This window comes from Lupinus angustifolius, chromosome LG09 (genome assembly GCF_001865875.1).
Source record: "Lupinus angustifolius cultivar Tanjil chromosome LG09, LupAngTanjil_v1.0, whole genome shotgun sequence".
Classification (NCBI taxonomy): Eukaryota; Viridiplantae; Streptophyta; class Magnoliopsida; order Fabales; family Fabaceae; genus Lupinus; species Lupinus angustifolius.
In genome coordinates this window covers 4165947-4180298 of record NC_032017.1, presented here as the reverse complement: position 1 = coordinate 4180298, position 14352 = coordinate 4165947, and the positions used below count along the sequence as shown (strand labels likewise).

The window sequence follows — 14352 nt, the reverse complement described above, 5'->3', positions numbered from 1 at the left end:
TGTGATTGTTATGTTGTTACAGAATGTTCAATAGTGACATAAATGATGTTATATTGTTAAGTAGTAATGTGATATTATGTTGTTAGTTTACATGTATAATTCAATATTTTGTTAATTGAACAATTTTCACAAACCAATTTTATATAATATTAAAATGGTATATTTAAAATGTGTTTAAAATTTTAAATATTTTTATAATTTTTTCTCTTGTTAATTACCTAAATAAGATATAAGATTGTAGGAAGCAAATACACAATTACATAAATTACTCGCAATTATAATGTTCTTTGAATTTATGGGTACCCGCAGATTTGTTGGGTACCCAAAGACATGTAGTAGCTGATCCAACATGTATCTGTACAAGTTTGGGACGGGTCTAAGTCCAAAAGTGAAATAACATGGCGGATCTGAGCAATACACTATCCAGACTCATTGTCATCCTTATTGGTGACTCACAATATTCTATAATGAGACATATTCAAAGATAAATAATGAATATAATAATAGTTAGATGATAATAATAGTTAATCCTCTTTTAATCCTTTTTTTATATATCTTGGTGTAGAAGTTTTGTAAACTCAATTAATTCATTTTTCAATTTAATTCCATTATTCATTATTTTCATCCTTTTTTATCTCCTTTCTCTGTTTCACTCTATCCCTTTCATCATTCAAAGTTATCTTCCTCGCAATGGCTATGAGAAACCATGTTTCAACATATCTTTAATTGAAGCTTTGCTGAGCATAAACTTCTGATTTTCTATATTTTATCTTTCAAGCATCCAAGAAGAAGATGAAAGTCATAATACCATGAAAAATTCATTTACGAGTACTCTCGTTGATATATCAAACCCCTATTATATATATGCATCCCAATGAAAATCCTAGAGCAAGCTTCTTTCATGTTCTTCTAATATGATTACAATACCATTTTTGGTTAAGAACCATGTCTATGGTATTGAAATCCAAGAACCAGATCTAAATCATTGATAAAACCTTACCAAAACCGCATTCAGATGGTGCTCTATATCCAGTTTGGGATAGATATAATACCTTGGTACTATCTTGGACCAATCAATCGTTGGATCCTTCAATTATGCAGAGTGTTCTTTGACCAGAATGTGCTTATGAAGTATATAGTGATCTACGAGAAAGGTATTATCAAGGTGATGTTTTTTGAATTTTGAATTGCAAGAAAATTTATATAGTTCCATCCAAGGAAAAATATTAATTAGTAGCCATTTTACACATTTGAGAGGTCTATCGCGAGAATTGTGTAATTTCAGGCTTATTCCTAAATGTTCTTGTGCATAGCAATGTGGATATGATCTAATCATAATCCCATCAATCAAGTTTTATAAGGAGTGTGAGTATGATAGGATCCCAAATCCTAGACCAATTAGAAATAAGCAAAAACCTAGTTAGTTTTGTGATTATGTTGTGAAGAATTAAATATTTCATTTTCATTTTAATTTCAGAATGGGCCTTATGTTGTTGAGCACAGTTCTAATAGTATAATCCTAATTCTCTAGTTTCCTGTATTAAAATTCAGTGAGTTATTACTTTGAGGCTATGAATTTTATCCTTTAGTTTTATCTTTTTTCTTAGGATTAGATTAATTTCCACAGTGTTCTTGGTAGATTATTATTTGCACTCTATCACTTGGTATTTTCATTCTTCAATTTGTCCCTCCATGACAACCATGTGTTCTCCACCTCCTACTTTCAATCATCCATTCTCACCCCATGTCCATCATATGACCCTTAGTATCACAATATTCTTACCATATTTCACATCATCATCCACCTTTACATTCATTTCCAGAATGGGATTGTTCATGTCATGCAAAAACCATGAAAGAGGGGAACTCTTACATGTTCATTCCAGCAAGTTTTGTTTTCCTAATTTGTCACCCCCTGCTCCAAATATTTTGGGCAGTGTACCACGAAAATTGTGCCCCATTAAAGAAAATTTTTCAACCGTTGCACTATCACATGGGGTTGCCAATCCGGGCCTTTCCGAACCGATTCTAGTTAGGTTTCCTAACCTTGAGGACAAGGTTCATCTTGGATAAGTGGGCAATGATGTAGGCTTAGGGACTAGCAGGCCCATTAGAAGCAAGAACAAGCCCTCTTGCTTGAAGGATTATGTCTAGAATAATTAAATTGTTATTTTTACTTAATTTAGTATTCTGTTTAAATTGAAATGTTATGTTGGGCCTGAAGCTTTTGTAAGCCTGACCCAATTATCTATCCCTAGTTTGAAGTGTATTTAGCTAAACCTAATGGTGTTGAAGAGACAATTAATAGAATTTTCTGAATTTTCAAGTAGATTTCTAATTTTCTCTCCTATGCTGCTGCATTAGTAACCATATAGTGAACTTGGGTCTTATTATAATTAAAAAAAAAGCAATTAAACTTGGTTCTCTATAATTACTTATTTTGAGAGTTCTTAATCTTATTTTGAGTCTTATTGTTTTTCTATAATATCTCAATTTCTACGAGGCAAATATTTTTATTTGCCAACATTTACTAGAGGAGCTAGTTGTGTCAAAATGACAATAAGCACAAGCACAAGTTTGCACAAGTATAAACCAAGTTCAACATTTACAAACAAAAATTTTCAAGCATGATAGTGGATCAAAGAATGGCAGGTGAAAATGCTTGATATAGTTATGTTTAACAATGAGTGAGTATGAAGAAATTACCAAGAAATGATTTGTTGAACCAATTGAATAAGCTAAAGGAAAAGTTCATACACAATAAGTTGAGAAAAATTGTTTACTTAATAAAAAAAACTTTATTTTTTTGTCAATCTATGGAGCTGTATGTCTTGAGAAAAGTTTTTAGTGCTAAATTAACAATAGTGGTTTGGGAAAATTTTCTCAAAACACATGAAAGTGTTGATTTAGTCAAACGAACGAGGTTGCAATGCTTGAAACGCCAATTCCTTTAATGGGGAAAGGAAAATATGAAAATATTTGTGATTATTTATCACGAATAGGCAAGCACATGAACAAAATGAAGAACAATGATGATATAGATGAGAAAAAATATGGAGAAAATAGCGTGCAACTCTTCCAAATCGATTTAATTATATAGTCGTAGTTGTTGAAGAAGCAAAAGATCTCACCTCAATTGTTGGGTATCAGCAGGTCAGAATACATCTAGAAGGGTTTGAATAGATGTTGCGGTTCACTTACTTCGTTTTTCCTATAATTTACGCAAAACTAAAACAGACTGCACTTAATCGATTAAGCTTGGTTTTGATCGATTAAACAGTGTTTGGACTTAATCGATTATGCTTGTGGATAATTAATTATCCTGACTCTTGCACTACTTGATAATTAAATAATAAATGAGGTATCATATTTAAAAATTACGATAGTTCACATATGAATAATAAATGATATTCCAACTATAATAAAAAAAATTATTAACAATATATAGATATTAGACTTATAAAATAATCACAATTAAAAAAAATAAGTTTTAAAAAACTATCCATTGAATAAATCTCTGACTTACTGATTTACTATCTATGACTTAAATTTGACAGATCTAGGTATCGCTATCCATTTCTTGAAACAAATGGAATAGTATCTGTTGAGGATAATCGGGTTGGGCCGTTATACAAGCATGTCTCCCCTCCTGCATTGGCTCCTCGGCTATCTTCCATCGGTATACCTGAAAAGGTCTCTGGTAACTAGATCTCTCTCTCTCTGTCTAATGTAAAACACATTTTTGCTGTCTTTAAATAATTTCCAGAAAGTAAGCGGGAAATTGTATAGGTCCAGTGAATCTATCATTATCATCATAATGTTATATGTCATGTTAAAATCTTTTCCAAGGCAAGATATGAATTTTATATTTATCCTCTTACATATTCCCTCATGTTCTGTGAAATTGAGAATTGGGTGTTTTCTGTTTTCTTGATCCCATAATGTGTTATTACCAAGAAATACACATATGCCAACCTGCATATAAAGTCTATCTGATAATTTACCTAAATTATGTTGCTGAAATGAAAATAGCTTACTGTGACCAGGATATCATCTTCCAAACATTGGAATTAAAATGCAAGTGGGTAGCTCGCGTTTTGTCGGGTAAAGAACTATTACCAACTGAGGAGGAGATGATGGCTTCTATTCAGGAATACTATCAACAAATGGAGAACAATGGGATGCCCAAAGCACTTAACTCATCATCTGCATTTTAAAGAGGTATTCATGTAAACACTCTTGGTCTAGCCTGTTATCGTTTTGCAGCATTATTTGCGGGATGAATGGTATTTGTAGGGAAGGCTCCGAAATAAGGATAACATATCTGGCATCTATAAAATTTTGATGAAATTTGCTGCCCACACAACCAAAGTGTCGTGATCAGCAAGAACAAAATAAATTTTTATAAATGTGTAAAAGATTGTAGTTTTGACTGATCACCACCCTCTCTAGCATATGAAGTGGCATAAAAACTGAGATTGCAAAATTTGCTCTCCTTTGACTTCAGAATTGAGTCTTATGTCTGGATAATACGCTCTGTAACCTTTATGATTTCAAACACCAGAAATATAAGATGGAGTTTGACATTTTTGCTATATTATATTTATATTAAAAAAATATTAGAGAATTTCTATTAGGAATTTATTCAACAGCAGGTTGTTGGAATTTAACTTTAGGACATAACTTATATACAATAGCATAGGTCTTGGTGATCTGTGTAGCTAATGATAATCTGATATTACCACTTTTCCTTTCCACCAAACTTACTCGTAGATATTACCACTTTTCCTTTCCACCAAACTTACCACTTTTCCTTTCAAATAAGCTACAGTTTGAAAGAGAGAGAAATATCCTTAAACCTCATTATCCATACCCACGCCGGAGATTCCATCATCAACCGTTAGATCCATAGTTATGCAGCAAGGTGACCAAACTTTTATTAGCTTGAGGCCTGGCGGTGGTCGTAGCGGCGCCGCCGGTACCAGATTCCTTGCTCCTCGATTCGATTCATCTTTAGCTGCTATCCCTGCTTTCGGTTCCTTTTCATCTGATCCATCACTTTCGAATGTTGCTCCTTCTATCAAGGTTTCAATCAAATCGCATAATTTTTCTCTCGATCTACCATTTTCATCCCTTGAACCTCTTTAAATTAGGCCTTTTTAATTAAACTATAATGTTTTTAATTAATTTGTAAAACTGATTGCTTTTTATTGCTGCTGTGTGTCCATTGTATGAGTTCTCGTGTTAGATTTATGTTTTTTTTTGCTTTTTCGGATCTATTTTCTATTCGATCAATACCAAGGCTCAAGCTCTTGCTGTTGTCTTATTAAAAAATGATTTTTTAACTAATTTCCACCGATGTTCATTGGTGTGCAAAATATTTTAATGTGATTTTTTTCCCAATACATAGTTTTGGATTCGTCTGGATTTGATGATAGTGTGTTGTGAATTTTAACTAATTTGTCTGCCAACAATAAAAACATGGCGAAACAGTGTATTAGTGAAAGTTAAAGCAGGTGTTTAAAAGGAGCATCTTGATACATCTCTCATAGTTATGGTGCTGGTTAACTTTGTAACAGCTAGGGATTTATGTTTCCTGAAATTGAATGTCCTAATTCTTGGTGGGGCACTAAGTATGTGTACCTGCTGTAAATATGGACAAAAAGCAACATGTGGGCTTTAGGTGGGCTTGACTAAATTTCAATAATAGAGAATATAATGACTTTAGTAAACTTTTGTTTGGTATAATAATATGATTGTTAAAAAAATAATACTAAAGAATTAAAAATAATTAAAACAAATAAGTAAAACTAATTAAAACAAATAAATAAATAAAAAAGGAAAAAAGAAAGCAAGAAATAAAAGATCAGGGGGTACCGTTGCCTAAGACTAACACACCTAAAGGGAACCAAATCCCTAATCTTCTACTTCTCCTTTTCTCCCTTTCATTCGGCGCCAACGAAGGCTATTAACCATGGCTGGAACTGAGCTGGTCGTGCCGACACGACAATGGTGAAGCCCCAAGGTCATCTTCTCCTTGGCTTCCGGTAGCTCGCGATTGAGAGTGAAGCGCCACTGGTTCATGACGGTGGGAATTCTCTTTTCGCGGTGGCATGAATAATTGGTCATCATCTTCTCTATTTTTGTTACTCTCCTTTAACCATGAACCGATATCCTATTCCTACCTTCTTTTTTATTTCTCATGGCATTTCACTCTCACGGAGGCTCAATTCTCAAACTTACGAATATAGATGAATCATAGATTTTATTGATTATTATGTGATACTAAAAGGTATGTAATGAAACGAATGATGAGCTGTATGGAAAGAAAAAAAAATAAAGTTGGAGAGGTCACTTTTATTTCATCCTATCACACCTGTTGATATCAGCGAGGAATAGAGATTCATAGTTTGATGGAATGCATGAAAATGGTAAAAATAGAATCATGTGTGTGTGATTCACAACCACAAATCACAGGATTGGGATTAAGCGCGTTTTAGAGTGTTATGTGTTGTGACTATGACTCAATTCTTGTAATTAGAAACCATTTACCATTCACGCTGGGGAACAACTATTATTTTTTTCATACCCTATCTTGCTTATCTTATATGTGTGTAGAATATATAATTCGGGTCAATGGCTTTAGTGTACGAGTTTATCATTGTCCCTTGTCAGCGTTAATTTTTCTTAGATTTGGGGTACTTGCTTCTGCTATTGGATATGTGATGTGGTGTTTGTTCTTAGAATTTTCTATGGTGAATGTGATTTAGATCAGGTTGGGATTGTTATATTGTGGGAGTGAATCTGCTGCTCATGCTGTTGCTCATACGGCTGGTTTCTGAAAATCAAAACATCTTCGCTTTGTTCCTTCAAGGGCGCGAACACGGAAAAGTGACATTGTAGCTGTCCTCGTTCATCCCTACTACTGCGTTTGCTTCAATTGCTTTCACGTGATTACGTTAGGTAACCACTGCACTAACACTAACAATAACAAATTCTTCTTTCATTTTATTTTGCTATTATTATCAACCATTACATGTTTAAATAATTCCAAACTGTAGCTTATTTGAAAGCTTAGGAATTAACTAAGCTCAGGTATCCTTGTTATTTTGGATAACTTTTTGTGCCTATTTACAATAAATTATTCAATGAACTAAAATATGAGGTTCTAGGAAGCTGTTATCATATATGAGCAAAAATTAGGGATTTGTGATTGCCGCTCTGAGCTGGCATCTTATTATTTATTTATTTTAATTTATTTGTTTGTTTAAACACTTATTAGACAGTAAAAGTAATCTGTTGAAAACGGTATTGGGCTATATATCTAATCATGTATCATTGTATCTTCCTGATTGTTGTGTTTAAGTTTGAATTTAACACTGATTTGTATGTGGTGAATTGTTTACTTACTATGTATGTTAAGTTTGGGGACAAATTCATGAGAGAATTTTGTGCCGTTTCTGTTATAGTGGACATCCATGGGAGTGGTCACAGTTCTCATTCACAGTATTTGGAACCTCTTTTGTTTATCGTTCCAATGAATTTCAGTCACAATGTAATCATTATTCCCTATATCATAGAGATTCAACAAAGTCTTATGTCGTCTGTTGACTGTCTAATACATCCTTCACCTTTTATCCGGGTTTAGGATCAACTATGTATAATAAGCATGCATAGGCATGTTGGTTTGGACATTGTTCCTTAGGTAGTTTAGGCATGTATGAATGAGACCGGTAGAAGCCACAATAAGGAGAGTCGATCAAATGGAGGTTAGTCCACTTTTTAGAGGGAATGCTTAAACAATTAGGAAATATTTAGAGGGAATGCTTTGTCAATGGATGTGATTTATGATAGAGTATTATGGCGTCGATCAATCCATGTTGCTGACCCCAACTAGTGGGATTGAGGCTTAGTTGTTGTTGTGATCCTTATTCCTTACTTTTATTATAACTTAAAAGTAGTGTATTTGTAGTTTGTACATGTGTTGCATTTTTTAAAACTAAAATGAAAGATTGCTGGGCCAACATGAATAAGCCTGCTGTCCACATTGGGCAGGTTTAGGCAACTTTTTAGTAGCTCAAATGTAACCCAGCCCGAGGTGGGCCTAATTATATAACGGTTTCCATATTTTGGATGCTCTATTTTGTCATTAGCTTGTACAGATTTCAATGCATTATTCATTCACACTTTGATGATTAACATTTGGTGTTTTGGTGCATCTGATTTTGCTTCTGTATGCTACTTTGGACAAGTCAACCTGCCCTGAGAACAAGAGATAAAATATATTTGTATTTAAAAGTATTTTTGTTTGATTCTGCTCCATTTGCAATTTTTTCAAGTTGGACTCTTATTTGAAGTGAATTTGTAGGCCTTTTCGCGACAACGTGCTACCAGAAGTTCTTGCCCTCCTGTTCGTCCACTTTTCTTCTTCCCTAGCCACTAGTCACTCCTACCTTTTACAGGAAGCTAGAGGACACATGAAGTTTGTGAGTTACTAACTGTATCCGTTTGTGTTGTGTAGTGGCATATGAAAGAAACTTATGTTTACATTCCATAAAAAGTTATTTTTAGTGGTTTAAATCTTTGTTTCTTTTTTGGATTTGCAGACATGTTTGAGCAAGGGCGGTGGATTTCACTTGCCACCGTGTCACATGCTGAATTTCTGTGGGATCAGAATCTTAATGGATTGCCCACTAGACCTTTCTGCTCTCATTGCCTTTTCCCCTGTACCTACTGCTTTTGATGCCTTGCCATTTGAAGAAAGCAACAACAATGAGGCCAATGATCTTCTGAACTCAAATGTTGGGTCTGAGAAGAGACAGAAAATTGAAAAGCACCTTGATGCTAAAAGTTTAATTTTTGAAGAACCTTGGTACAAGACTGTCAAGAACTTGCATTTATGGAATATCTCTTTCATTGATGTCGTATTAATCTCCAGTCCGATGGGTATTCTGGGATTGCCCTTTATTACTCGAATGAAGGGTTTCTCAGCCAAGGTATTTCTTCTGTTGACGTAAGATTGTTTTTTGTTGATTGAAATATATGGTCTCATTTTTGTCAATCTCTATCCCCTAATTTTGTTTGCTTAGTTTTTTGTTTCTATTGATTAGGTTTATGTAACTGAAGCATCAGCAAGATTAGGCCAGCTAATGATGGAGGATCTTGTATCAATGCATGCCGAATTGAGGCAGTTTTATGGATCAGAGAAATCTGATTTCCCTCCATGGCTGAGGCAGGAAGAACTTGAAATGCTTCCTTCTGTATTGAGAGAGATAATCTGTGGCAGAGAAGGAGTGGATTTGGGTGGGTGGATGCCCTTATACAGGTGAGCTACTCTTAATATAGTTTGAATTTTATCACAAATTTACAAAGGAAAGGACTAAAGATTATTTATCTGAAGCTTAAAGCAGTATGCTTGACTACTTCATGTGCTGATGTATTTGATTATCTTTTGATTGAGCAATTATAATGGTTTCACATTCAGATGTTACTGATTTAGTTGTTGCTAGATACTGGTTAATAAATGCAATTAAAATCACCCTAACCTGACACAAAGTCAGAGATGGTTGGAATTGACTCTCTTATGGGAATCCACCAGTTATTTGAATTAGAATTTGTGTTACTTTTATACACTCCTTTGGAAATCCCATCTAAGTCATATATTACTTGTTAGTGTTGTTAATGCCTTGCTCCTTAGTCCTTACACTATTATGTGAACAGTGTAGCTCAGTTCATTTATGCTTCAAATTAAAATATAGTAAATTTTGGTTTTTGAGGTTGTAACGTGGGAAATTTCTCAGTGCAGCTGACGTGAAGGATTGCATACTAAAGGTCCACACACTTAAATATGCTGAGGAAGCTTGCTATAATGGTACAGTGGTTATAAAAGCATTCAGCTCAGGTGTAGAAATAGGTAGTTGTAATTGGGTTCTAAATGGTCCAAAGGGAGATATTGCATATCTTTCGAGCTCCAGCTTCATTTCTGCTCATGCAATGAGTTTTGATTACCGCGGTCTACATGGGACTAATGCGTTAATTTATTCAGATTTCTCATCCTTGTGTGATACACAAGATGTTGAGGAAGGGGATAATTACTCTGTTCCAACTGCTGATAAGCTATTACCTATGAGGTATGGTATTTTGAAATTCTATTCCCTTCAAGCTTGAGTTATATATAGACACAATTGTTTGCTTATTTCTGCTAATAGTTCAATTTGCCATAAGGTGTGGTAATGAAAATATTCTTCTGGTAAGATTGACTTCCATGTTGATTATTAATGCAGTTTTCAAAATTTTGATGAATTCAACCTCAACTCTGATGAAAATTTAGAAGAAAAGGAGAAACTGATTTTCATATCCTCATGTGCTATAGAGTGTGTCAAAGGTGGTGGTTCGGTTCTTATTCCTGTTAATCGACTAGGAACTATTTTGCAGCTTTTGGAGGAAATTGCAACATCACTAGATGCTTCAGCTTTGAAGGTATCCTCTCTTTTTGTAGTATGTTCTCTATTGAATGCTTATCAAAGTCAAAGAACAATGGAATATATTTTGCTGGGGTCATATCATCATTTAGCCTTGTTTAGAATTGCTGTATTCTGTTCTCCAAAACTACATGCCTTTATCCATATCTTTTTATTAGCCACAATGTTGTATGGTACTGAATGCTAGGCAATAAAAAGCCAATAAGAATATGATGAAGTCAATGTTACCGGGGTAAGGATTTGTGGGTAGCTGATTTGAGATACAAGACAAAATAAAGATTAGGTATGAGTGCATCAGAGGGACACTAGCACCTACAAAGGAAAAAAATGTAGAATCTCACCTTAGGTGGTTTGGTAATGTCAGGAGATGACCATTATAGTCTCAATAAATAAAGTCTATTAGGTGGAGGATACACCAACCGTTGGAGGCAGAGGAATGCCGAGAAAAGTTATGTGTAACCATTAAGAATGATTTAGTTTAAAATGGAAAGTTTGAAGACATGGTTTACAATAGAAGCAATGATGTCATTTGATCTATGTAGCTGATCTCACCTAGTGAGAAAAGGCTTTGTTTTTTTTGTTCTAGAAAATCTACAGTGGTAAAATGCCTGTCTTTAGCAATTTATGTGGTACTAGTCTCAGATTCTTTTTGTGTTTCTTATTTTCTTGTATTTTTGTTTGCTAAGAGTCTTAGACCCATGATATTGCTTGCCGGTGTTCGTTGTTTAATTTTTTTTTTCATTTTTTTTATGGTTGATGTGGGAAAGACAGGGAAAGTCAAAGTTCCATCAAAAGTTTGTAAATTGGGGTGGGAATCAATGGAGTTTTCTAATCAAATAAACATAACTGGCAAATGGAAGTTTTGGAGCAAAACCTTTGATGACTTCTCACTTTCTTCTTCTGTTAATTATTCTTGTATTTGTAGATTCCAGTTTATATATTTTCTTCAGTGGCTGAAGAATTACTAGCATTTCTTAACATCATACCGGAGTGGCTTTGCAAACAACGGCAAGAAAGGGTACGAACTTTTATATTCATGAATTTGTTCCATGGCACTTGCATATTTCTATTTACAAAATTTGACATTTTTTACCTACTTTGATCGGTATTGCAGCTATTTGCTGGGGAATTATTGTTTGCATATGTTAAGCTCCTAAAGGAGAAAAGGATTCATGTAGTCCCTGCTATTCATGCACACAAACTCTTGTAAGATTTTCTCCTTATCTTTCCCTTCTCTTCTCTCTTATAATGAAATGTTGGTTAGTGGAAATGATTTATAAAATTTAGTGCCATTTTCACTTTCTAGATGCAAAATCATGTCCTTTAGAAATGTTAATTATTGGGGCAAATTGTATTTCCTAACTCAATTAGAATTTCTGATCATAGCCTCAGCTAAGACAATTGAGAAGCATTCAATTTTATTAAATTGCATCAGTAAAAGATTGTTTACCTGAACTTTCTTTTTGAATTGCTCATAGAATGAATTGGCAGGAACCATGCATTGTATTTTGTGGTCACTGGAGTCTGCGTATTGGTCCTGCTGTTCATCTGCTTCGATGTTGGTGTGGGGATCCAAAATCTTTACTTATCCTTGAGGTGTGATGTATTCCCTCTATAACACAAGTACCTCTGATGGTTCATTGCTGTCATTTTATTTGTTGAATACCTTTTTTGTAGAGAAACGTATACTGATATACGTGGTCTTCTAAGTTTTGTCCTTTTAATGATGTTGGAATGGCTTTGACCAATGTTGCATTGAATTCACTATTTGCAGGATGTGCTGAATCCTGAGCTGGCACTCTTACCTTTCCAGCCAATTGCAATGAAGGTTCTTCAGTGTGTGTTTTCCTCTGGGATCGGGTAAGTTTACCTTTCCTTTAGTTGCTTCTTCCAATATGCACATTCATGAATACGTCTCATTGTTCTCACCAATCATTTTCTGAATCTGTAAAAACATCTAGCCCTATAACTGATAGAGCCATAGAACATGAGAGAAAAACCTATTAATAATGTAAAATACAATCCTGATAACTGTTGGCCTATAAACATTGTAGATTAATAGTTTATGGATATGCTCCCTGTTACCAAATGTTATCTTTTTTCAGTCAGGAAATAGGACTACATCGTTGTGTCCTTTTTCTTTCCCCATTTCAAGTTACCTTTTCGTGATACTTTTTAGTCTATTTTTAAAATTATGCTTTCTTTGAAATTCAGTTAATAGAAAGTATAGTTTTTGGTAACAACAAATTGATTTATGTATTGAGCATTATCTCTCTATTTTGATTTCAACATTTAGGTTGCGGAAAGTTCAACCTTTGTTGCAGACATTACAGCCAAAGACGGTTCTGGTAATTGTACAAAGTTTGCTTTATCCTTTATACACATTGTTTTATATGTATACATGTGTTATGAACTGATTATCTGTTTTTGTTTTTACTGTTTTTCATTCTCTAGTTCCCTGAGGATTTGAGGTTCCAGATCAATTTTCCAAGTGAGAAGCCTTTTTCAGTTTTGCATTACACTGAAGCTGAAACTTTAGAAGTATCATGCCAAAAGAACAGTTCAGAGTTAAAAATTGCAAAGGATTTGGCTTCCCACCTTTATAGGATAACATTTAAAAATCAACAAATTGAAATCTGTAGATTAAAGGGGGAGCTATTCATGGAAAATGCAAGATATCACTTGCTCCCGGATAACGATCCGAAACATTCTATAAGCAGGTCTTTGGTACATTGCAGCTTACCTGATTCCGAAAAGCTATTGGCTGCATTATCAAAAGTAGGCATTAATGCATCTCTGGAACCCGCTAGCGACACTGAATCACAAACTTTATGTATTCTTCACACACAAGACCCTTGCAAAGCCTTGATAGAGATTGGAACCACCAGTGCTGTTATTACTACTGCTGATGAGAATGTGGCTTCACTCATTTATAAAGTTGTGGACAACATTTTTGGTGGGGTTTGATGTAGATTTTCTTCTATTTATGTTTGTGATATCATTTTGCAGCATATTGTTCATAGTTACCAGTTATTAACACTATGCCAGTATTCACTGTTTATTTGTACATTGGAAGAGTAGAATAGTTGCCTATGTTCAAAGTTCACACAATTAAACCCAGTTGAATTGCCAGTGAAAATATATAGGATTTATATATTCCATCCGTTTTATTTTGAAAGTATACGTTTATTTTTGTTTCCTTATTTTTATTTTTTGAAATGATATGGAAAGTAGAGTTGATAATGAAATTCAACCTGAGATAAATTAGGGAGAAACTCCTAATGTACATGAATGTATATCAAAAACTGAGCGGAATTTATTGATGGTGAAGCTTGTATTTTATTGATGATGATTCAATTGATTGATTGATAACCATAAAAAACTTGCCTTAAATAGGAAACTAACTAACAAAACCAACTTAACTAACTAAACAGAAACCAAAAAAAGGGAAAGGGGCTTTATATGAACAGCCCAATAGCCTAATACAATAAGCCCAATACCCTCTCTCAAGGTGGAGAATGTTTATTTTGCATTCCCAGCTTGTTAAGCATATGGCACAATGAGGATGTATCCAAAGCTTTTGTACCTGTAAAGCTTGTAGTTGGCATTGATTTCTACCTGCATTTTGATTGTGTTATATATCATAAGAATTATCAAAAGAAATATCATATTCACATTGTAAATATTTTACCTACATTGGGAATATATTACTGAGAGAGCACAAATTTTTAGTCATATCAAATGAACATTACTCAATCTATAAAACATTGTAATTTTGTGGTTCCCCTGTTTGGTGTAATGACAAGTGCTAGGTGCTAGGTGCTAGGTGCAGTGTACTAGCACGAATGTTAGTCGCTGAGTTTTATTTCGT

General features: G+C 34.1%; 1 protein-coding gene and 1 long non-coding RNA gene across 4 annotated transcripts; both read left to right on the top strand.

Moving 5' to 3' along the window:
- LOC109356042 lies at positions 3563-4402 on the top strand. Of its 2 annotated transcripts, none has more exons than XR_002108700.1 (2): positions 3563-3693; positions 4047-4402. It is a non-coding gene; the product is annotated as an uncharacterized LOC109356042 (long non-coding RNA). The 2 variants fall into 2 exon arrangements; XR_002108699.1 differs by having other exon boundaries at positions 3563-3700.
- Positions 6573-13637, top strand: LOC109357508 (integrator complex subunit 9-like). Of its 2 annotated transcripts, none has more exons than XM_019601510.1 (13): positions 6573-6632; positions 6771-6963; positions 8369-8486; positions 8607-8996; positions 9111-9325; positions 9801-10130; positions 10284-10479; positions 11407-11499; positions 11596-11687; positions 11960-12077; positions 12256-12341; positions 12778-12829; positions 12936-13637. In XM_019601510.1, exons 3-13 carry the CDS (start codon positions 8478-8480, stop codon positions 13446-13448), a joined length of 2094 nt encoding a protein of 697 aa, XP_019457055.1. In that variant the 5' UTR covers positions 6573-6632; positions 6771-6963; positions 8369-8477; the 3' UTR covers positions 13449-13637. The 2 variants fall into 2 exon arrangements, with proteins under 2 accessions (XP_019457055.1, XP_019457056.1); XM_019601511.1 differs by having other exon boundaries at positions 8358-8486.